Source organism: Spermophilus citellus (genome assembly GCF_964194105.1).
Source record: "Spermophilus citellus genome assembly, chromosome: 7".
In the NCBI taxonomy this organism is placed as follows: Eukaryota; Metazoa; Chordata; class Mammalia; order Rodentia; family Sciuridae; genus Spermophilus; species Spermophilus citellus.
The window spans coordinates 104919512-104942844 of NC_138188.1; the positions used below are offsets into that span (position 1 = coordinate 104919512).

At 38.0% G+C, this 23333-nt stretch overlaps 1 protein-coding gene across 1 annotated transcript; it reads left to right on the forward strand.

The window, feature by feature from the left end:
- Positions 1–1696: 1696 nt before the first annotated feature.
- Positions 1697–21931, forward strand: LOC308653976 (V-set domain-containing T-cell activation inhibitor 1-like). Its single transcript, XM_081302757.1, has 6 exons — positions 1697–1736; positions 5954–6051; positions 8784–8836; positions 13909–14313; positions 15199–15483; positions 21825–21931. The coding sequence occupies exons 3-6, from the start codon at positions 8785–8787 to the stop codon at positions 21857–21859; spliced, it is 777 nt and encodes a 258-aa protein (XP_081158883.1). The 5' UTR covers positions 1697–1736; positions 5954–6051; position 8784; the 3' UTR covers positions 21860–21931.
- The last annotated feature ends 1402 nt before the right edge of the window (positions 21932–23333 follow it).

Genomic DNA, 23333 nt, shown 5'->3' on the forward strand with positions numbered 1-23333 from the left:
AGAGTTAAGATTGCAAATCAATAAAACTAATGGTGCCAAGATAACCTCAATAATAGTGAATGAGGCTACTTGGTAAAAAGTAAGGGAACTCAAGCTTAAAAATTTTGATGTCTTGTATCACACAGAAAGTGACAGGCAAAATAGAAATTCAGCCTTAGTTCTATGTGACTCCAAAGTTCATGATTTTTCCATTATACCACACTGCTGTCTTGAATCTAGTTTATTCTTTATTCAAAGCAATAATAAGATCTTACAAAAGTGTGTAGTCAGTATTACAAATGGCATTTATCCATTTATGATACTTGAGAATATTGTAATTGTTAGAATCATAGGGCACTTGTTTAGGGGATTAGGGATTTTGTGGAATTCAGAACAGATTCAGAACAGAACTGAGGTAGAATCACTTAGTTGAAAGGCACTTGAACAAACAAAATTTGGGATGTCATGCTTGCACCACATGACCCTGGTGGGCATCTGATAAAGGTGAGCCCATCAACAGACTTTCTGGTGGCTTACTACTTGTAAGGCAGTATCCAAATGAAGAGGAGCAATGGTGTGTGTGTTTCTCATTCTTTCCAAGAATGTAATTCAAGGAACTCATAGGGAAATTGCAGTTATTAGCAGACCAGGAAGAAACAGACATGTGTAACTTGGCTAATTTTTGTCAATTGTGAAACATAAATACAAAGATTCATAAAATACAGTACTTAAGATGGACCTTAGCAGAACCATCTTATGTCCAGAATGACCCTGAGGTGCAGCTTCATTGAGGCCAGCTCTGTTAAGATCTGGATTAATGTGATAATCTCCTAATTGTAATAACCCTCTCTATCTGAGCCACCATGTTTGTTTCTCTCTTCAGCCAGATAGGTCTACATTAAGCAGAATCTGCATCCTTACAGTGGACTTTGAAACCATCCAGTCAGCCTAGAGAGTAATAAAAACTCTTCAGGGAGGTGAAGGAACTTTGGTTGCTTTGGGCCCTCACAGTGTTAGGTGTGTGGCTAGCTGAAGGAAATATGAAGGAGGGCAGAGGAAGGATTGGAGAGTGTGAAGGACTAATGGGATAACAATGCATTATCTAGGGTTAAGTTTAACACCCATCACTGCAAATCCTATTTCTCTTAATCTTGATCTTGTCAATCTCTTTAACCCTTTATTTCACCATCTCATTATTCAGTATATTATGTTTTATAGGATCATTTTAAGGCTTAAATCTAAAGTGCTTAACTTACCACCTAGTGCAAAGTACCCCATAAGTAGTGACAATTATTATTATTATTATTAGCTGTAATAATAATAGTAGTCAGTGCTAAAACAGTTACTCTTTGCTACATGTTAGATCATGATCAGGGTAAAGAGAAAGTTGAAATAATCTTTACGTATGATTGGGCAATTTCCTAAATAAACCATAGCTCTCTTCTCCTTACTATTCCATGCTTAAGGGTTAAGGATTTGAGAGGTTGGTCCAAACTCTCCTTGCCCCAGACTTATGCTTATTGTCCTATCTATCTCCAAGTTATATGAAGACCACATGCCTCCAAGTCTAGATTCCTACCTCCCTTCTAGGAATTAGCACTTAGAAAATAACTAATAGATGTTATCTATTACTTTCTGTAATAGTTATACCTTCTGATTCTGATTAGCTTCCTAAAGCACTGCTGCTTTTTTTTTTTCAGTTCATATCTTTCCTTTCTGCTTTGACCCCATATCTCTTCACTGCTTATCAGATGAAGGTCAGTTGTTTAGCCTGTCACACAACATTTTGAATTATTTCTACTGCTGAATCCCTCTCACTCTGGCTTATCCATATTGCCCAAGGATGGTTTAAAATTCTGTGTTCTTACCATAGTAGGAAAAAGAATATTGATTTTTTTATTTCAAATCTCAAAAACAAAACAAAATCGAAGACAATAATTATCTGTTAAGACAATATTGAAGGCAAAGGGAGCTCTAGGCTTCCAATCCATCATGAGGAGTCAGTCATCTTTTGTGTTTATAGACGCCTAAATTAAGTTTTCAGACTACCAGTTAAGATCTACCAGTTTGGTTATCAGCAGTTACTTCCTTTGCTGCAGTTTGCTCCTCAAGAATTGATAGATTAAGATGGCTTCCTGAATATTTTTACCCAAACCAGGCTTCTTTTGAAGTTTGGGCTCTCTTTATTTTATAAAAGACTCAAATAACGATGATATTTTTGGATCTGGGTATCTTTGTCTAAGCATATGTTAGAGCTGTGAAACCATCCTCGTGACTACTCCCATTGAGTTCCTTCCATTTAGGGACTTAGAAGACTTAGAAGACCGTAGAAAAGTCTTGTTTTGGGAGTTTGAGCAAAAATATAGAATTAACCCAAATATCCATCACCTGATAAAGGATGAACAAGAAGTATCTTAATTTTATCCACTTGCTCAGTCTATGTTCCATAATTAGGGTGTTTGAAGTTTCCTAGAAAGCTAGTCATAACTTTAGCAATAAACTACTAAATAATTTAGTCTCCAACTTTGTTCACCCTAAATACCTAAATACTAAATATATTTATATTATGAATTATAATATTATTTTGATTATAATTATAACATAAATAGAAAATACTAAATTCTCACTAAATACCTGTTGTTTAAGAAACTGAACTATTCTATTAGAAAGTATAACTATTACAGAAAGTAATAGATAACATCTACTACTAGATATTTTCTAAGTGCTAAATACTGTGCTAGGGGCCTTAGAGTCATTATTTTATCTAATCCTCACATTCATTTTATAAAGTAGGTTTTATCATCCCCATTTTACAGACAAGAAAACAAAGGTATGGAAAAATTAATTGGCCAAGTCATATAGTTATGATGGAGTTGGATACCAACATACTATAACAGTGTTCATGGTTTTATACAGATAAAATCGCTTCCTTCAAGAGATTCACTGTGTAAGAACAGAGCAAACATGAAACCATTGAGAAAAAAAAATAAAAAGGAAAAGGATCTGAATGGACTTTTTTCAAAAGAAGATAATACAAATCATCAATGAGCACATAAAAATATAATCAGCATCATTAACCATCAAGAAAATGCAAATAAAAATGCCAGTATGGTACCATTCATACCCACTAAGAGTGCTAAAATAAAATTGATAATGAATGCTTGTGCAGATGTGAAGAAATCACAACCCTCATGGACTGATGGTGAGATGAAAAGTGATATAGTCACTTTGGAAAACAATCTGGCTCATTGTTTTTAAACAATCTGGCTCATTGTTTTTTAAAAAAGGTTTTAAAAATGGAGTTACCATATAACTCAGCAGTTCCATTCCAAGATACAGACTCAAGAAAAATGAAAATTGTCGTCATTAAAATTTGTACATGAATGTTTATAGCATCAGTTTTTCCATAGCAAAAAAATAGAATTAACCCAAATATCCATCACCTGATAAAGGATGAACAAGAAGTAATGTGTTCATACAATGGGACATTATTCAGCAATAAAAATAAAGTACTGATACAACTTGGGTGAATCTTGAATACATTATGCTAACATATAGGTGAAAGGAACCGGTCATTAAAGAACTCATTGTGTGATTTTATTGATATGAAATATCCAAAACAGGCAAATCTGTGGAGACAGAAAGTAGATTAGTGGCAGCCAAGGGCTAGAATGAAGGGAAAAGGGGATTGAGTGCTAGGAGGTACAGGGTTTTTTTTTTTGGGGGGGGGGGGTAGTGACATTGTTCTTATACATTTTGATGGCGGTTGTATCACTATACTAAAACCCACTTAATTGTACACTTTAGGTAAATTGTCTAGTATATTAATTGTCATTTTAAAAATTAACCCAAAGTAACTAAAATATAAAGTAGCACTTGTAACTGTCATACAGAGTCAAATACTATCAAAATTCAGAGAAAAAGGATCATTTGGCCTGCTGTAATTAGTGAAAATTTTCTCCCAAAACACGCGTGCGCCCACACACACCGCCCAACGCTTCACTCCACCCATTTTCCTCCAAAAACTACATCAGTGAAGGTTTCTCGCCCATGACTCACGCAGAGGAGACAACTGGGTTTAAAAGAGCCCTTCGTGATGTCCTGTGGTCAGCAGATTGATTGACATCTTGGCAAGTAACACCCATCTCAGGTGCTGTGTGGGATCTTAGGCAGAGTTGAGGAGGAGGGCACGTGCATCATGCAATCACTCCCTGACAGGGAGCTCGAAATGCCAGGCCTATCCCCTCAAGTGGCTACTATGCATAATAGTTCACACCTACAGACCATACACAGCTTGTGACAAAGGTCCTTAGTATCTGATCTGTAGTTATATCTTTGAAAAGAAAAGGGAAAGATAAATAAAAATGTTGGAAGTCACATTTGTACTGCAGCAGCAGTGCAAGGGTCAACTCCAGCAGCAGCGATGGCGATGGCGGGCCAGCACTACAGCAAGGGCTTGCCCAGTCTATTTTTCCCAATCCCCTAACCAATGAGAGAAAGGCTATGCAGGAAAGGCATTTCTTGAGAAAGAGTGGCCAAAACAAGGAGAAAATTATATGTCTGAGAAAGAGTTAGTAGTCTGGATTGGCAGCCACGCTTAGTGCTTGTAGTTACAATCACTAAGTTTTGTCATTCTTGGGAGAATGAAAAAAAATATTTAAAATTGTAACTTTGTCCCCAAATCTTAAGTATACTGGTATGATGTGGTATAGAAGAGGAACAGTAAACTTTGAGGCAATCGGTTTGTCTAGGCCATGGAGAAAGGTATGTGTACCAGGTGAGGGATCACCTCCAATTCTTTTCCTAGGAGCACCAAATCCCATCTCCTTATTAGCTCATGTAAAGATTTGGGGTAGTCTGAAGAATGTGGCACCTATAGAATTAAACTTATATTTAAGTACTAAGTACTCTTCACAGTTTCTCAATACTGAGTTTGAATCAGTATGTTCCTCTTTTGCCTCAGGGTAAAAGTCAAATGTACATCAAGCTTCAAGCCCTGTAGCATGAGTTTGAGAAGTGACATGAATTGATTACAATTATTTCATTCCATTCCATTCTGCAATTATTTTGGTAGAAAATGTACTAGATGCTCTAGGGGATAAACAAAACAATACATCCTGATGCCAATTCCCATCAGGGGGCCTATTATTCTTGTCTGCATTTTATTCACCCTATTCTAATAAGTTGATTTACCAAAAGAAGTATTCCCTTAAACCCTCATCTACAGTTCACCTGGTCTATGTTAAGTATCAGAATTATGTCAACCAAGTTAAGATCCAGATAGTAATCTATGTGCTGTGGGAATGGGAGATGGAAAGAAACCCTAATGTAGAACTGCTCATACTGAACTAAAGGTTAACAGGACTTCCAACAGGAGACACAAACCATGCTTATCAATAATAAGAAGAGAATAAAGAATAAATCTTGTTTGCATACTCCTTCCTGTACCCTTGCTCCCTGTACCATTAGGTATATTAGATCTGTATTTTCCATTCGTTCATTTATACAATTGTAAATTATTTATTATAATTAAATACAAAAAATTACTGTGCAGAATTTAGAGATATGTAATAAGAACACTAAAATCATACACAATCTCACTTTTCAGAAATAAAAACTATTAACATTTTGGTGTATTTTCTTCCTTTCCTATGCACATATTTTTTTCCACAAAGTTGAAATCATACATATGTATATATGTGTATTAAATTTTATATTTCAATTTTTTTCAAAATTGTGTAGCAAGCATTTTTCCATGTTATTTAATTATGCCTCAAGAATGTAATTTTTAAAAAAATGGTTGCAGAATAATTTCCCAGCATTGAATATTATGTTGTTTGTTTAGTTCCTATCTTCTGAAATTGTAATACCTTTTTTCACCTACAAATATAGCTTTAGACGTATGTCTCATGGAGCTCTTTGCTAAGGGTTTGAGGCAATGGTAATAACATTATCTCTAAACCCTTTCCCTAAGGACTGTCACACAACTATCCCTTCAAAGACATATTGACTCCTGACTCCACCTCACTTGCTTCTCACCTGACTGAATCAGAGGGACAAGCTGTGATACAGGTAAGCTCTTTCCATAAAGGGAATATTTATTTGGGAGATATTATTAGCCATGATTGTGAACAGGAGAGTCAGATGAATGACAGTGTGACAAAAATGTTGAGGTATCTAATTGTGTACCTGGTTCTTTATGCTTATGTCACCACATTAGAGCTAGTATATAGACTGTTCATTGTTTTTCTGAAAGCCAGAGATGAAAAGGGTTTAAGCCCTAAAGGCATGACCCAGGTACAGGGTAGGAATTTTCTGTGTTTGCATAATTTATACTTGTCTTGAATAGCATATGAATGTCTTTATGTTTTTGGCTTTTGTTGTTTTAATTTTTCCTGTTATATAGTGAAACTTTTTAATAATCTTATGCAAGATTCAATATAATTTAGTTAATTCAAGAAACACTTATTGGACCTACAATGTATGGAACACCATGACGGATACATGAAAGGCGAGGAGGACCTAGCTCTGCCTTAGGAAACTTGTAGCCTCATAGGGGTGATGAGATGTACAAATAAATAACCATAAGACAAAGTAGATCATATTATAACAATATTTACTATGGAGAAATATTCACAAAATACTGTCAAGAGGAAAATTAATCTGAACACTAAACTGTATATACAAATTGATTTTTTAAAAAAGATACCCATCAAAAAGCCTGAAAGTATAATCGAAAATGGTAATAGTGATCTTCTGAATGATGAATTAAAAGTGGGTTTAATATTCTTCTTTATTTTTTCCATTTTCTAAAAGAATTTATAATAAACCTGTGTTACTATTAGGATCATTACATGTAAACTTTATTAAATGAGTGAGAATATTACATAGCAGTAAAAAATGAAGTAGAAATGCAAAGGAGCAAAGATCATATCTGACTGGGATGGGGGAATCTGAAAGGCCTTTGGATTTTTGTTTTTCATAATGATGAAAAACTTTTATATCTTGGAAAAAGATAATGAGATTTTATTGAGTTGAAAGGCATATTCCTACACCTTTTTTTTTTTTTTACTTTGACTGTAGTCCTTCTCTCAATTAAGTTTCTATAACTCTAGTAGCTGCTAGCTGCCATATTACCTTTTAATTTGTATTAGTTTAGATATGTCTTTAAAATAATTTAGTATACCTGCCATGGAGAGGTATTCTCTAAATAAATGGATGAAATCAAACACTATTCATATTCCTTGTTAGTGTATGTAGATTTGCCAAAGAATCTTTCCACTTCTACCACTGACCCTAGAAATGCTTTCTTTGGTCATTGGCTGGCAAGCACTGCTCCTTTATCTCCTGTTCTGAGACTGCTGTATTTGTTAATATTCAACCCACAGATCACATATTTTCCAGGGTCTAACAGGCCCGTAGGAAAGAAACTTATTGTAATATTCCACAAAATCATCTGCTAAATCAGCCCATGAACTTCCTGTTCTTTTGATGGTCACCCTGGGAGATGGGGCTCCCTGGAGTGTGTGCATGAAGTGCAGAGGTTGTTGGGACAGAGCTTAGGGAGAATGTACATGCTTCAGCTAAAGTGTGGGAGTTTTAACTCTGTGTGCCCCTGGGTGAAACTGTTATGTCCTCTTTGCCTTAGTTTCCTCAAATATAAAATGTAGATAATAATAGTACCTTTTATAGTCTTATTTTGAAGATTAAACTTGGCTTTAGTAAGCATTTGACAAACAGTTGCTATTATTATGACTAGACTTGGAAGATTGTGGTGGGGTTTCCCCCTGTCCATAATAGATAACAGGAAGAAGAAGAGGCAAGAAAATATGCTGAGAAGGTAAGATTATCTCACCTTTCTTTCTTTGAAATAACAATGGACAAAAGAACATGCAAAAAAATCGTTGGTGTACAATGTGATTCACGCAATAATAAAAGTATGTTCAAGGTAAAGAAGGAATGATTAACAGGATATAGGATTGGAAGGGCTTCGAGAGGACTACTTGGGCAGAGTTTTTGAATAAGTGAGTAGTAGTGATGCTGATGCAGGATATGCCTGGGTTTGGAGAGCACTGTGACATTGGAATGGTACTGGAGGAGTGTATAGTATGGGAGATGAGGCCATAGAGGGAGGCTGGCTTCAGCTTACAAGTGTCAGTGGCTTTACCTCCATGTAGCTGTGCATTTGGGTTAGAGCTTCTCAAAGGAGGTGAGTGTTCCCTGTCCTTTCTCCCACCCCATTCCAGAGCTGTCCTAGGCCCCTTAAAAATCATTCCCATTAAAGTGCAGCTTTGGCTGGGCAGTCTTGTTTAGTGTTGTCATGTTTTGTTTTGTTTTTTTCTGTTTGGGAAACATTGGTCCTTAACTTCCCAGATACACCTGTATCTATAGTTATCACTCCTCCACCTCCACTTGCCCCAGAAACATCCAGAGAGGCCAGTGAACGTTGCTTGGGATGCTGTCAGTGTTCCCTCAAATATCCTCTTCAGGGCTGACCTTGGATGCAAATAATTTAACTGTGGCACATCTATAGAGACAGATTTACTTATTATAGAAATAAAGTTCCAAGTTCATATGGCAAAATAAACCTGCCCAGGATCAGTGGAGTGAGCGTAGATGACATTCCCACATGAAATACTGAGGTGCTGGAAGTGTCTGTTTGCCAGGTGTGCCCTGGTGGTCATGGGGACTGAAGGTAGTGCCCATGAGGCCCTTCATCCCACCCAGCAGCATGTGACTCTGGTAATGATAGTCCACACTCTTAGGTGAAACAAATGTTCTGCCTCTCTCTTTTTTTCTCACAGAATGTGTTTCTTTTTGGTGTCTGTCAACCTACTTCTGCTTCTTTATGGTACAGGTAAGTCTTTTTTCAAAAAATGTTGTGGGTATATTTAAATAGCCTTGATGACAACGAGGAAACAGTGGTTTAAAAATTAAAGTCAGACAAATGACTTAATCACTTCAAACCTCCGACTTTGTGAAATGCAAATAACTTGCTATGCAGGAAATGGTAAAGAGCAGATGGGAGAGTAACAGGCACATATTGTAGGGCATTATTGTTGGTTCTTCCTTCTTCCTCCGCCTTTTTTTGTAGTATTGGGGATTGAACCCCTGAGCTACATACCCAGTCTACTTTTTTTTTTTAAACAATTGCCAACCCCCACCCCAATTTAATCTGTCCATTTGAGGCCATATCTGCATGACTATCCTTATTCACACCTATACTGAGAAACTCCCAACATTTCAAGTGACTCTGACAAGTGCCAATTAATACTATAGTATCCAGAGTGTTTGAAATCAGGTCTGATCTGAAAAATCTGAATGAACAGTCAGCACTGGGTTTATGTAACACTTTGTACTTAATTCTTCAAAAATGTTGGTAATGGAACAAGATAGAAATGTTAGAAATGTTAATTTAATTCCACTAGCCAAAAGTCTATAAGCAAAAATTTCTTAACTGTTACTAGGTATTCAAACCTTACAATATAACTACTCTACACAGTGATCAAACATATTTATAGGCTTCAGGCATGGGCCTTCTTTCAGGGACCTTCAGCAGTTCTGCCAGTCTTTACAGGTGGCAGCAGCTCGAAGACATCCTCAGGTTTGAGATAATTCAGGAGTTAGTGCAAGGCCTGGCCACCAGGCTACATTTACTTGCTTTTCTTCTTTTGCTTAATTTTTGTGTGTGTGTGTGTGTGTGTGTGTGTGTGTGTGTGTGTGTGTAAGGGGGCAGTCAGGCAAGGTGAGTTGGCAATCATTCATCATCAGGAAGAACAAATAAAAGGAATGAGTGTATATGTAGGTGAGAATGACAAAGGTGTGTTTATTAGTTCTAATAGCATCTTATATTTTATAGCAATATTGTCAACCTAACAATATGTACTTGGTATTATAGCAGGTGTTTCAGACACCAACAGTTTTCTTTCTACAATTTTCAAAGTGTTTTCCTGCATTATTAGATTTTGTTGAGCTTTTGCCTCCAACTCTTAGGCCTTGGGAAGCTAAGGATACAATGATCTAGAAATAACAGAATGAAATTAACAAAGGTGATATTTAGATTCAATAGGCCCACCTGCAGCCACAGCCTTCAGAAGCTGGCTTTTGTATTGCCTGTTACAGCCTCCATAGATCACATTTCCTGATTCATTGGCTAGCATCTTTAGATTCCTGCATCTGAGACTCTTTCCCCTGGGACCAGAAAGGGTACAGCTGTAGCAAAAGACCTTCTGGGTAGACCTGAGAAGCTATAATGGAGGACCTCTCATGAATAAACTATATATTCTTGTGAGAGATTGAATACTAAGTATCCACCCATCTGCTCTCTCCCTTCTGTTCCTCTGGGAAATTGATTGAACCCTGTCATATAAAAACAGTCCCTAAGATCCCAAGGTATTTCATGACAACCCAGAGGCAGGTTCTGTTATTCTAATTTCATATGAGGAAACTAACCCAGAGAGATTAAGTAACTTGCCTGATGCCAAATGATTAGTAAGTGGTTACTTGGAACTAGAACTTGAATTTGTAATTCTTCAGACCAGGATTTTAATTAAAGTTAAAATAAAATTGAATAAAATTATATTTAAGTTTTTTAATACTGGGGCTGGTACTTGGGGGTACTACCACAGAGCTACATCCCTATCCTTTTTTACTTTTTTAAGAAGACAGGGTCTTGCTAAATTACTGAGGGTGGTCTCAAACTTGCAATCCTCCTGCTTCAGCCTCCAAAGTCAGTGAGATTACAGGTATATGCCATGATGCCCAGCTAGACCAGAATTTTTAAAACACCATTAAAAAAATTATGACCACAGCCAGAAAAAAATAATAATTTGAGTAAGAAATCACCTGGTTTTTTAATTTTCAAATTTATCCTTATAAAGGAACATACAACTGTTTCTCTCTGCCTCCTTTTTTTCCATCCTGCCTTTCTTTATATACATTTATTAGTCATTAATTTGTTCATCAAACTTTTTGAGTGCCTATTTTAGGAGATGAAAAAGCATGTTTCAGATGGAAAACTTTGGAGTCAGACTCTAGAGTTTCACTCACAGTCTATTTTTCATAAGTCTTATGCCTTTAAGCAATTTATTTCACCTCAGTATACCTTGGTTTTCTCAGTAGTAAATTGGGGATGATAATAGTACCTACCTCAATGTAGTATACTGATTAAATGAATTAAGGCCAGAAAAGCTCTTAGCATATGTTTAACACATTGTAAACCCTAAAAAAAACAACAACATAAAAAACCACCACCAACAACAACAACCAAAAATACCCAATGTAGAATGTAGTCAGGATGAAAGAGAGGTGTGTGTGTGTGTGTGTGTGTGTGTGTGTGTTGCGGGTGTGTGGGGCGGGATTGTAAGGAACTGGCTTGTGGAAGCTGAAAAGTCCCAGTTCTGCCATCAGCTAGAGGCCCAGGAAAGCCAGTGGTACAATTCTAGTCTGAGTCCAATGTCTGGAGACCCAAGAAGAGCTTAAGTTTCACTTCAAGCCTGAAGGCAGCAAAGGATCTCTCAGGCATTCAGGTGGGAAGGCTTCCCTCTTATAGGAAGGTCAGGTTTTTTTTTTTTTTGGTTCTCTTCCGGAATTGGATTGGATGAGGGCCACTCACAGAGGAAGGACAACCACTTTACTCAGTCTATCCATACAATGTTATTGTGATCCCCAAACATTCACAGACACACCCAGAATGATATTTCACTAATTATGTGGGTAATCCCAGCAACAGCCCTGTGGCTACTGCTAAGGAACTTGTAGACTGTTATTCAGCTGGAATATCCTTTGCTGTCTGTCTGGCCCCCTACTCTTTGATAGGCTGATGTTTTGGATGCTTCCTTGCCTAGTAACTTTGATCATTTGTATTTGCTGTTAGTACTTCACTTATTTTTAATTCTATTTCTTTCACCTTATTGTATTAAACAACATCCTTAGGCTCACATTGACTGATTCTTTCTCCTTTCTACTGTTTGTCACCTGCACAGTATCTCTAGAAGGAAAAAAAAATACCTTTCTTACTGGAGTGCCTACTTTCATAATGCTTAAGCCTCATTATTCTCTTACTCAAGTTGGTAATTTAATTAGTCATATAGGCTTAAAAGTTTGGTAATGGGCTGGAGATATAGCTCAGTGTAAACACTTGACTAACATTTGTGAGGATCTGGGTTTGATCTTCAGCACTCTTTAAAAAAAAGCCTGGTAGCCATAACTCTAAAGGTCTTTCCCTCCCCCTCCCTCCCTCCCTCCCTCCCTCTCTCTCTCTCTCTCTCTCTCTCTCTCTCTCTCTCTCTCTCTTTCACCAGGAATTGAACCCAAAGGTGCTTAACCACTAAGCCACATCTCCATCCCCTTTTTATTTTTATTTTGAGACAGAGTCTTTTGTTAAGTTGCATAGGGTCTCACTAAGTTGCTGCGTGCTGGCCTTGAACTTGCTATCCTCCTGCCTCCCAAGCTGCTGGGATTACAGGCATGTGCCCTAAAGGTCATTTAATTATTTTTTTAGATGGACACAATGCTTTTATTTTATTTACTTATTCTTATGGTGCAAGGATCGAACCTGTGCCTCACAAGTGCTAGGCAAGTGCTCTGTCACTGAGCTACAGCCCCAGCCCCCTAAAGAACATTTTTAAACTCTGAGAGACCTTATTTTTTTCTTCAGTGCTACTGATATTTTTTTTCTTTTAGTTATAGATGGACAACTAATTTTTGTTAGTCATAGATGGACACAATATCTTTGTTTTATTTATTTATTTAAATACTTTTAGTTTTGGATGGACACGATATCTTTATTTTATTTATTTATTTATTTTTGTATGGTGCTAATGCTCGAACCCAGTGCTTCAGTACCCCACATATGTAAGGCAAGTGCTCCACCACTGAACCACAGCCCCAGCCCTTGTTTTATGTATTTATTTATTTATTTACGTGGTGCTGAGGATCAGCCCAGTGCCCCACATGTGCTATGCGAGTGCTCTATCACTGAGCTACAACCAGAGCCCTGCTACTGATATCTTAATATGTGACCTTGACCGACTTTGCTTCCTGGAATCAATTTTGTCTTTTAGTAGCAGAGATATTTGAAAGAATTCTGATTTGAGAGCCCAAATTTATAACTAAATTAGATAGGTATTGTTCTGGTTGAAGAAGTAAGGGATTGGAAATACCACTGATTTAGTTTTTATCTGGCCATTGGTGGCAAATTCTGAGGTGAGTTCTGGGGAAAACAGTTTGAGAACATTGAAGTAGGTGGCCTCTAAACTTTTTTCCAGCTATAACATACCAGGATTCTAATCCATGTTGTGATTCTATGAGTGTACATAGTGTATGGCAGCAATCCCCACAACCTTTAGATTTATTTACTGAATCTCTGTTTCTGCCTTTCCAGTGACTTTTTGGATTACTAAAGCTAGAGGGGGAAAAAAGCAACATTTCCAAGATTGCTTTATGGCAGAGTTTTGGGAGTGACACAGGCTCTGCCAATCAGCTGCATTTGCGCAAGGATTAAACTCACAACTGATCGAAGTGGGGAGAAAGGTTATAGTGCATGAGGCATCCTTTCTTTTGCCAATGTGAGTCTGGTAGGTGCAATTTGGCTCTGAAGCCACCACCTGCAGAGACATCTTTCTCACTCACTAGCTTCCTGATAAGGCAGAGGCAGCTGCAACTCTGGCAGACCAACTGTGCTGTGTCATTCTGAGCCTAGAATGACGCCAGGGAGGACAGAACAAACACATTGCAGGTCTCAACATCCATGCCCCTTTTAGTCTCTTTCCTCCAGCCTTCCAGTTATTTTGTAACCATCTAGTTCCCTGTACTAAATCCTTTTCTGCTTGAAATAGCAGAAGAGGTTTCTTTGATCTGCTTTGGAGCCTTACCTGATGCTGTGGTCATCAGTCTTTACTAACCCCATTTCTTCTTTGACATTCTCAGTGTCCCCAGAAGAGTTGCGGGCCCACCCATTCACTGATGTGACCCTCTCCTGCCATTTCTCCTTTGTGGAAGGCACAGAAAATCTTGAGTTTTCTTGGGAAAGAGAAGATATCACAGAGGAATACGAGGTAGAGAATGACGAGGAATATTACCGCTTTTTCAGACACTATGATTTCTTTGCAATTTACTCCAAGTTGGTTTACCAGTTTCACAATAACACAGAGCAACTAGAAGATCAAAACTCTTTGTATGAGGGAAGAGTCTCTGTAGATCGGACTGAAATTTCTGAGGGGTCTCTATCACTTCTACTAAGAAACGTGGATTTCATGGATGAAGCTATCTACAAGTGCTTAGCCATCACGCCAGATGGAAGAGGCGAAAGTACAATTAAGCTAATAGTAGAAGGTAAAGGAATTTAACAGATGAATTTGATTTCAAGCTCTGTCTCTGTTCATCTGTAAGTTTTCTCTTCTGATATTCTCCCTTTCCCTCTTCTACTCAAACCACTTCGGGTTCATTTTATTCCTATCACAGGATCTAGGGGCTTGGAATGTCAATTTATCAAAGCTAAAAATATTGCTCTGAACAAAAAGTGCATCATTCATTCATCAGTACAAACAAAACAGCAACAGTAACAACAACACTGGTCTAATCCCAAATTTTCTAAATTTGTGACACTAAAACCCCCAAATTTGATAGGATATAATAGTCCTATATGAGAAGACCCTGAGATCTGATATGTGATTTAGTGAGAATAGGTCTGTATTGGGAGGCAGAAGGCCCAAGTTCTGGAACTTGGTCAACTCTAGTTTGAGCAGCTTCCTTAGCTTCTCTGGGCTTTACTTCTCTTGCTATTAATGTAAATTGGACTGAATCAATGGATCTCCATTGTGCCCCAGGTCGGTACCCTTTGCCAGATTACATGGACAGCTGTCTTTTGCTTACCAGAGACCTCATGGGGATTGAGAATTCTGCATGGCAGAATTCTTCCCGGATAAAAGTCTGAAGAGATGGGAAAGTGGTGGTGGTGATTTGTTATCTTCACATAAGAAGGGAAGATTCCAAAATTAAAGGCAGCAGTGGTAGGCGAGATCTGGAAGGCAAGAGCATACATGTGTCTTGTTCTTCTCTTCTTATGCTTGAGGTAAAATTTTAGTTACAGTAAACCTTAAGATGTGTTGCCTTCATAGGGGGTTAATGTAAAAACTGAGTGTAAGATTTCTGTCACTTCGAGCCTCTTGGGGCTGAAATAACAAGAAACTAATTGTCTTGTTATTTTTTTCCAACTAGGTTCTGAAATGCCCCAGGTGCGGTTTGACAAGATTGATGATGAGGACGTGGCCACCTGTGTCTCTAAGGGGTGGTACCTCACACCCAATGTGACTTGGATGGACAGAGCAGAGCGGGACTTGAGCAACCATAGTACTGTGGAGGTCCTGGAGGAGCAGATAAATGGCTTCTATAGGGTGTTCTCTGTCCTGAGATACCCAGTCAAATTAAATGAGAAATATGTCTGCCAAATAACAGAGACAGATGTGAACAACCAGCCCTTTAGAGTCATCCGCAAGTACCCAAGTAAGTGCAAATTTAAGAAGAGGGAAAGTAGACTGCGTTTCACCGTAAAAAAAATCATAATTCACTAATACTTTCTGAATAACAAATGTATCAGACACTCCTGGCACCTTGGGGATTTAAAGGAGAATCAGGAACATAAGCTGGTAGCCTCGAGCAAAAGAGGGTAGTGCAGAGAAGTCTCTCTAGGTTCAAAAAAAAAAAAAAAAGACCACCCTTCAGGGACTGACAGCTTTTACCCTGATAGATGTGGCTGTTACCATTTATAAGGCTTCTGTTCCTCTGCTAAGAGCATCAGTTTTATGATGTGACAGGCTGAGTACTCATAGCAGCCATTTATCAGCCTCTGACCATGTGCCTATTACTTTACACAACATTTTAAGTCCTTTGCTCAACCCTGCAAGGTAATTGTTATCACTGTATCCCTTCTATAGAAGGTAAATGATTTAATTAAGAACATAGCTAAGAAGTACACAATTTGAATTTTAGATAAGCAATAAGTTATATCATATGTATGCTAAATAATTGTTACTTACCAGAAATTCACATTTAACTGGTTGTTCTAATTTTTATCTGACAACCCTGGGGGAGGTGAAGCTCAGGAGCATTTAAACCTCTCTGGAAGAACAGAAAGAAAAAACTGAAAAACTTCTTGCCTGGTTAGGAGGCTACCATTGTGCAGGAGAGTGGTTCTCGACATATTGTCCCCAGACCAGCTCAGGTTCCACCCAAAACCTACTGAATAAGAAACTCCAGATTATGCCTCGAAGTTTGTTTTAACAAGGCCTCATTGTGACACATAATCAAGTTTGAGAACCACTGATGTAGGACATGAGCCCTAGGTGAAGACACCCAGAGCATTTCTGTCCTATCCCTTCATGTAGGACTGGGGTGCCATCTCTTCTGACCATGTCCAGCAGGTGAGGAATACAGAGTTCCCTGCTCGTGCCCTAGTCCAGTAAAACAAGAATAATCAGGCAGACTCATACATTTAAATTTCACACTTCAGTTGCCTTTCCTTCAAAGAGGGGCTTACGTATTCCCCGAGACTTTTAAGGCTTTCCCACATACTCAGGAGTTGTTAGAGGTCTTTGAACATTACAGTGGGCCTCAGAATCTCCTGAGAACACTAGAATATGTTATTAATGAATTGATTTCAAAGAAATCCTGTTTTTTATCATCTTAAATTTCAACACCTTGAAAAAAAAAGTCCCAGAAATACTTAAAAGGCCCCTGTATTTTATTTTTCTTCACCTCTTTTCATGTACTTATTTATATAAGGCCTTTGAGATCTGGCATCTGCTTGTTTTTCTAGCCACGTAGCAACTGTTTCTCAGCAGGCTGCCATTGCTCATTGCTCTGAGCTTGCTGATGCCTGTGGTTTCTAGGTTAGGATGCGTTTTTCATATTGCCTTTGTACAGACTCCATGTTCTTACAAAGCCTTTGTTTTCTTGGTCTGCCTCATGAGTTTCTCCTGCCTTCAAAATTTGGCTCAGACTTTAAACTCTTATTAATTCTTACTCTTATTTCAATTTATTCAATATTTTATTCATTCATGGGTCAGATATTTGTTAGGCTTCAACTGCATTAAAGATGCAGCATGGAAAAAACAAATCTCTGCCCTTGTGAAACTTATATACTAGTTGTGAGGATAAGTAGAAAGTAAATAAACAGATTAAAATATAAAGTATGTCACTGTATGAGTCCATTTACATGAAATAAAAAAAGGAAAAAAGAAAAATTAATTGTAACCCTGGAGTATTGGTAACATTCTGTTTCTTGGTCTGGGTGCTGGCTATATGATTGTACTCAGTTTTTGAAAATTAATTGGTCTGGACACTGGCATGCACTTTTATGTATCTGTATTATATTTCATTATAAAGTAAAACATTTATATAGTGTCTCAGATGGAGAATAGTCATATAGAGAAAAACTAAGGAGAGAAATCAGATTAAAAAGAGGGGCGAGGGGAGAGTTGTAAAATAGGCTATCCAGAGAAAGTCTCATTGAGATGTTAAATTTAACAAAGACTTGAAGGAAATGAGGGAACCAGGCCCATAGAAGGCTAGGGCTGGTGGATTGGAGGAAAAGCAAGAAGACCAATGATTGGAATAGAGTTCCTGAGAGTATACGAGTTAAGATCAAAAGATAACAGGAGGGACTGGGGTTGTAGCTCAGTGATTGAGCACTTGCCTCACATGTGTGAGGCACTGGATTCAATCCTCAGCACTATATAAAAATAAATAAATAAACAAAATAAAACTGTTCCAGAGTTGGATTGTTAAACAACAACAAAAACAACAACAAAACAACCAGGAGGCTAGATTGTGCGGTGCCTTATAGGCCATTGTAAGGGTTTTGGTTTTTGTTATTAGTATGGGAAGAGATGCAAGGCTATTGGATCAGGAGTGAAATGATCTGACTAAGTTTTAGAGAGATTTTTTTTCTAGCTACTCCTGAGAATGGACTCAAGAAAGGCAAGGGTGGGGACAGGGTAACCAGCTAGGAGATTATTATGATAATTCTGGTAATAAAAAGATGGTGGTTTAATCCAAGGTGTTAATAGTAGAAATGGTGAGAAGAGATTGGGTTATGTATATACATACATACAAATACATATGCATATACGTATATATGCATATATATATATATATATGTTGTAGATGTAAATAAAATAAATACCTTTATTTATTTATTTATTTATTTTTGTGTCCTGCTGATGATCAAACCTAGTGCCTCACATGTGCTAGGCAAGTGCTCTACTACTGAGCTACAACCCCAGCGTGCGCTCGCTCTCTCTCTCTCTCTCTCTCTCTCTCTCTCTCTCTCTCTCTCCAAACAGTATTTTGTTTTTAGTTGTAGTTGGACACAATACCTTTATTTTAAATTTTTTATGTGGTGCTGAGGATTGAACCCAGGGCCTTGCAGCTGCTAGGCGAGAGCTCTACTGCTGAGCCACAACTCCAGCCCCTATGTATATAATTATGAAGATAGAACAAATTGGATTCGCTGAAAGATTAATGATGGGTGTGAAGGGAAGAGGACTCAATGATGACTAAGCCTTTTGCCCTGAGCAAATGAAAGAGTAGAATCACCACTTATTGTGATTAAGAAATCCCGGAGTTTGTTTTGGAACATCTTAAATATGGAGATGTCCATTTGAGATATTAAAAGGGAAATGCTGAATAGGTGGTTTGAAATGAAATTAGAATTTAGGAGAGAGGTCTAGAGTTGAAACATAAACCTTGGAGTTGTCAACCTATGGATGATATTTCATATTATGAGGCTCAGATGGACTCTTCAAGGGAGTAGACATAGATAGAGAAGAAGAGGTCCAGGAACTGAGCCCTTGGCCCTCTCAACATTCATAGGTCAGAGAGATGAAGTGAAACCAGCAAAGGAGAATAAAAAGAAGGAGACAGTAAAGTAGACAGGAAACTAGGAGACCGTCATCACTTGGAAACTGTAGAAAGAGTTTCAGGGAGGAAGGAGTGTTCAATGGTGTTGAAAGCTACTGATGAGTAGTAAGTAAGATGAGGACTGAGAATAGATCATTGAGAGAAGAAGTATGAATAAATTTTGAAGCCAAGAATAGATCACTGGAGTGCTAATATGGAGGACAGTTTGCTTCACAGAACAGCAGGGAAGAAATGTGTACTTACTGGAAAAGCTCTAGAGTCTCACTTTTAATTTTCTTTTAGATGTCTGAATGTTGATAATGAATAGATGGAAAGGGTAAACTGATGATGCAGAAAAAAGAGGGAAATGACTAAGTAATGTCTTATGTTAGGTAGAGGGATGGAGTCGAATCTATAGGTAGAAAGGTTTGTGTTAGATAAGATTATTTAAAAGGAGATAAGACAGTATGTGGGACCCGATGCAGATAGGTGGGTAGTACGGTAGTGTGAGGATGTAAAAATTCTCTTATGTTGCTTCAATTTTCTTAGTGAAATAGGGTGCAAGTCATCAGCTAAGCCTGAGACTAGGGATGGCAATGTTGAGGAGAAAGAATGACATATGCCTCTAAGAGAGTAATTAAAAACTGTAACAGGCTTCTTAGGTAGTATTAAAGGCACTTTTGAGGTCCATGGTCATGAAATTAAACACACACATGGTTGGTGTGGTTTTCTGCAGCCTCACTTAGCTGCTTGAGTGTGGACACATAATGGGAAGTAAGTTGGGTTAAGCAGATGTTGGAATTTTGCCAAGAATGCATGACAAAGGGAGACAGATGAGTGTTAAATAGTGATTATTATGATCAGCCCTGGAATCTAAGCTGGGTTAGGGAAGATGAAGGATGCAAAGTGGATGAAGGACAATGAAACATGGTAGGAGGGCTGGGGGGTGTAGTTCAGTGGTGGAGCATTTGCTTAGCATTTGTGAGGCACTGAGTTCAGTCTCCAGTATGGGGGTGGGGGATGGTGTAGGGTCATTGGATTTTAGGTGTTGATTACAGTAAAAAAAATGTTAGAGTGGGGGTACTAGAAGAGTGAGTTAGAAAGACAGAAGGGGAGGGCAGTGGTTACAAAGCAAGTTGCTTACAGTTGAGATAAGGGAGAGGTTGTGATTATTGCTAATGATAAAACGTAAGTTCTAACCATGGGGAAGGTGGCTATGATATAGAAAAACGTCCCTGGAAAAGAGATCAAGGACCAAAGGAGATCAAGGGGTGGATCATATATTAGATAATGACACCAAGAATTAAGAACTAGTGATAGAGATCCTGCCAGAGCCAGTAGCTAAAATCATGGAATGGTGAGAGAGGGAAGAGGGACAACAGAAGACTGCAACATGGAATGGTAGATTCTAATGACATTCAGTTTTAAGGTAGAGGTTTTGTACAGAGGAAGGAGGGAGAATGAGCTGGAAGCCATAATGAGAAACAAAGTTTCACCTATCCCCAGTGTATGAAGGATGTTGGAAAGAAAACCAGCACATTTGAAAAGATTACAGAGAAAGAAGTATCCTTACAAGAGATCCAGGTTTCAGTTAGAGCAAGAAGGTAAGGAAAATGTTAATTAAAGGTAGAATAGAAGGGATTTACTGGTGATTTGTGAGGCAGATTCCAGCTGGTGCAATAGAAGGGTTTCAGAAGTTAGGAATATTTCAGGTTGGGGTCAGAAAAGGAAAATTCAGAGTCATATGTGACTCAGGGTCCATGAGATAAAGAGTAAACAAGAGGGCTTAGGGCTGTTTGTGGTTAAATGTGTATAAGGAAAAGGATGCAATAGAAGACGTGGATGTTTGGAGACAGACCGTGATGGCAAAGCTGTCAACGTTGTAGGGGAAAGAGATGAGACTATGAATAGAGTCACACAGAGTTCTAAGGTTCCTCTTCACTTTTTGGTGATAGAGGTCAGGGTGAAGTGGAATTATCTGTACTAAGAGGTCTCTGGGACTCCCTTTTGATTCTTGTGGGTATGAAATGGAAACTGGAGAATTAAGAAGCAGGTCAGCCAAATAGAGCAGCTCAGATTGTATTACAATTCAGGGGTGCTCTATTCATGTAGCTCGCATAAGACTGGCATCCTGGAGGAGAGCAATGTGACTACCCTGGAAAAACACACTCTTCATAACACCTTGAACACATCTTCAAATTTGTTGCACTGCTATAATTCATTATTCATCTTGTCACAAAACTGTGACTCTCTCACTACCAAGAACTAAGTTTTCCTATTTCTCTTTTATGGCTCCTGGAATAGGTGTTAATTCTTAACTCCTGAGTCTTATCATCATGGACCCAGAGATACAACATGACTTAGAACCTTGATATGGAAATGTCCAATCTCTTGATTTCTTTTCTTAAGGAACATCAGAAATATTCTCCTAACTTCCACCCTACTGGGCTCACAAGCTAACAAGTAGACTCGGTGGTCTTTCCCTGCTGGAGATGATTTTCTTCCCACATTGAAAGGATTTGCTTACCTGAAGTCAGCTCCTCTTTTGAGTGGCCCAGCCCCTAGGGCCTAATAGACATATGCTAAGATCCTAGACCTATATTGCTTCTGTTTTCCTTTCCTCTATTTAAGTTTGTCAGTTCCTTTCCTTTTCTATTCTTTAATTGTTCTCCAAACAAAATTTGTAGAATGAATAAATCAGAATTTCCTTATACAAATGAAGAAGAATCGTACATTGATGAGTAAGTTCCTCCTAAGGAAACTACCCTTAGAGGGTTCTTAGCCTTAGAGAGCTACCATTCTTAGGGAGAACAAAGAACTCATTGTTTACAACTATCTTTCTTGTGTGACTTTAAGAAATACATTTACAGCTGACTACAGAGTTGCCTTTAACACAAAACTCCTATCTTTAATGTTTCCTTTATATCTTCTTTTTTTCTTTGCAGAGCGAAAATATCCTCAAGGATATGACTTCTATTAAGAGATTTGAACAACATCTGCCCACGTATTCATCTTGCCTTTTAGCCACTGAGACACCTATGATATTCTTTTTGTCTCAGATACCTACCTATTGTAAATAGAAAAAAATAAGAAGGTAGCAAGTCCAGAGGTTGCATATTGATTAAACCTATAGGAGCTCCCATATTTTACCTCTCTTATGTCTGTATGTTGAAATCTTGTTTCTTTATCTCAATTTCTCTGTTTTGTTAAGATTTACTTTTATTTGATCGCATGTCTGTCATGTGTTAACACATGAGTAAAATTAAACATCTTAAGTGCAAAATGAAGAGGATTAAAAGCTTGATGAACTGTCTACTTTGTGTATATTTCATGGTGTGTGCTTCAGTGACAGATGACTTACTGGGGAGTGCAGAGCAGAGAAAATCTGCTCTGTGTTTTCTCTAAGCCAGATTTTGTTTTGTTTTTGCTGATGATGTTACATGGGCACTTTGCTGACACAAAGGGGAACCTGAGAAAGAGGCATCTTCCTAAAAATTACTATGGATAAAGATTATTATATTTGTTAAATATTTGGGCATTATTGGAGAAAGAACATAGAAATCTTGGAAATTCAGGAAGATGAAAGTAGCCTTTGGAATTTTCTGATTTGTCCAGTTGACTTTAGAGTCTATATTATTCTTATATCTCATCTTCCACATTGTTCCTATCTCTATGCCTTGTATCCACCTATTTTGTGTCCCTCCAAATTCATTTGTTGAAATCCTATCCTTCACATTGATGGTATTAGGAGGTGGAGCTTTGGGAGGTGATTAGGTCATTAGGTTAGAGTTCTTGTGAATGAAATTAATACTCTCATAAAAGAGGCTCAAGGAAGATCCCTCTTCCCTTCCACTATGTGAAGATGCAATGAGAAGATGCATCTATAAACCAGAAGTGGGGCTCTTACCAGATACCAAGTTCATCAGCATCTTAATCCTGGACTTTCTGTCCTCCAGAACTGTAAGCAATACATTTCTGCTATTTATAAGCCACCTAGTCTATGGCATTTTATTACAGCAGCACAAACAGGCTAGGGCATCCTGCTTTGTTCATTTTTTGGGGTAAGGGGTTGGGATGTCTTTCCAATGGTTTGGCATGTAGGAATCGAGCTTGGGTTATGGAAAAGAGGAGAAAAAGGTCATGGGATAATAAGGGAAATGAAAACTATCTAGGAACCAGAAGTTTTGTTTTTTAATTATTTTTTAGTTTTAGGTGGACACAATATTTTTGTTTTACATTATGTGGTGCTGAGGATTGAACCCAATGCCTCGGGCATACTAGGTGAGCACTCTACCACTGAGCCACAACCTCAGCCCCAGAACCAGAAGTTTTAATTGGCTTAAAACTCAAGATTTTTGAAACTTTGGATTCAGTGATGAAATAATTTCACCAGGGCAAAGCATACGTCTGCTTCTAAAACCTTCACATAGGATGCCACAGGAAGGAGGCACACC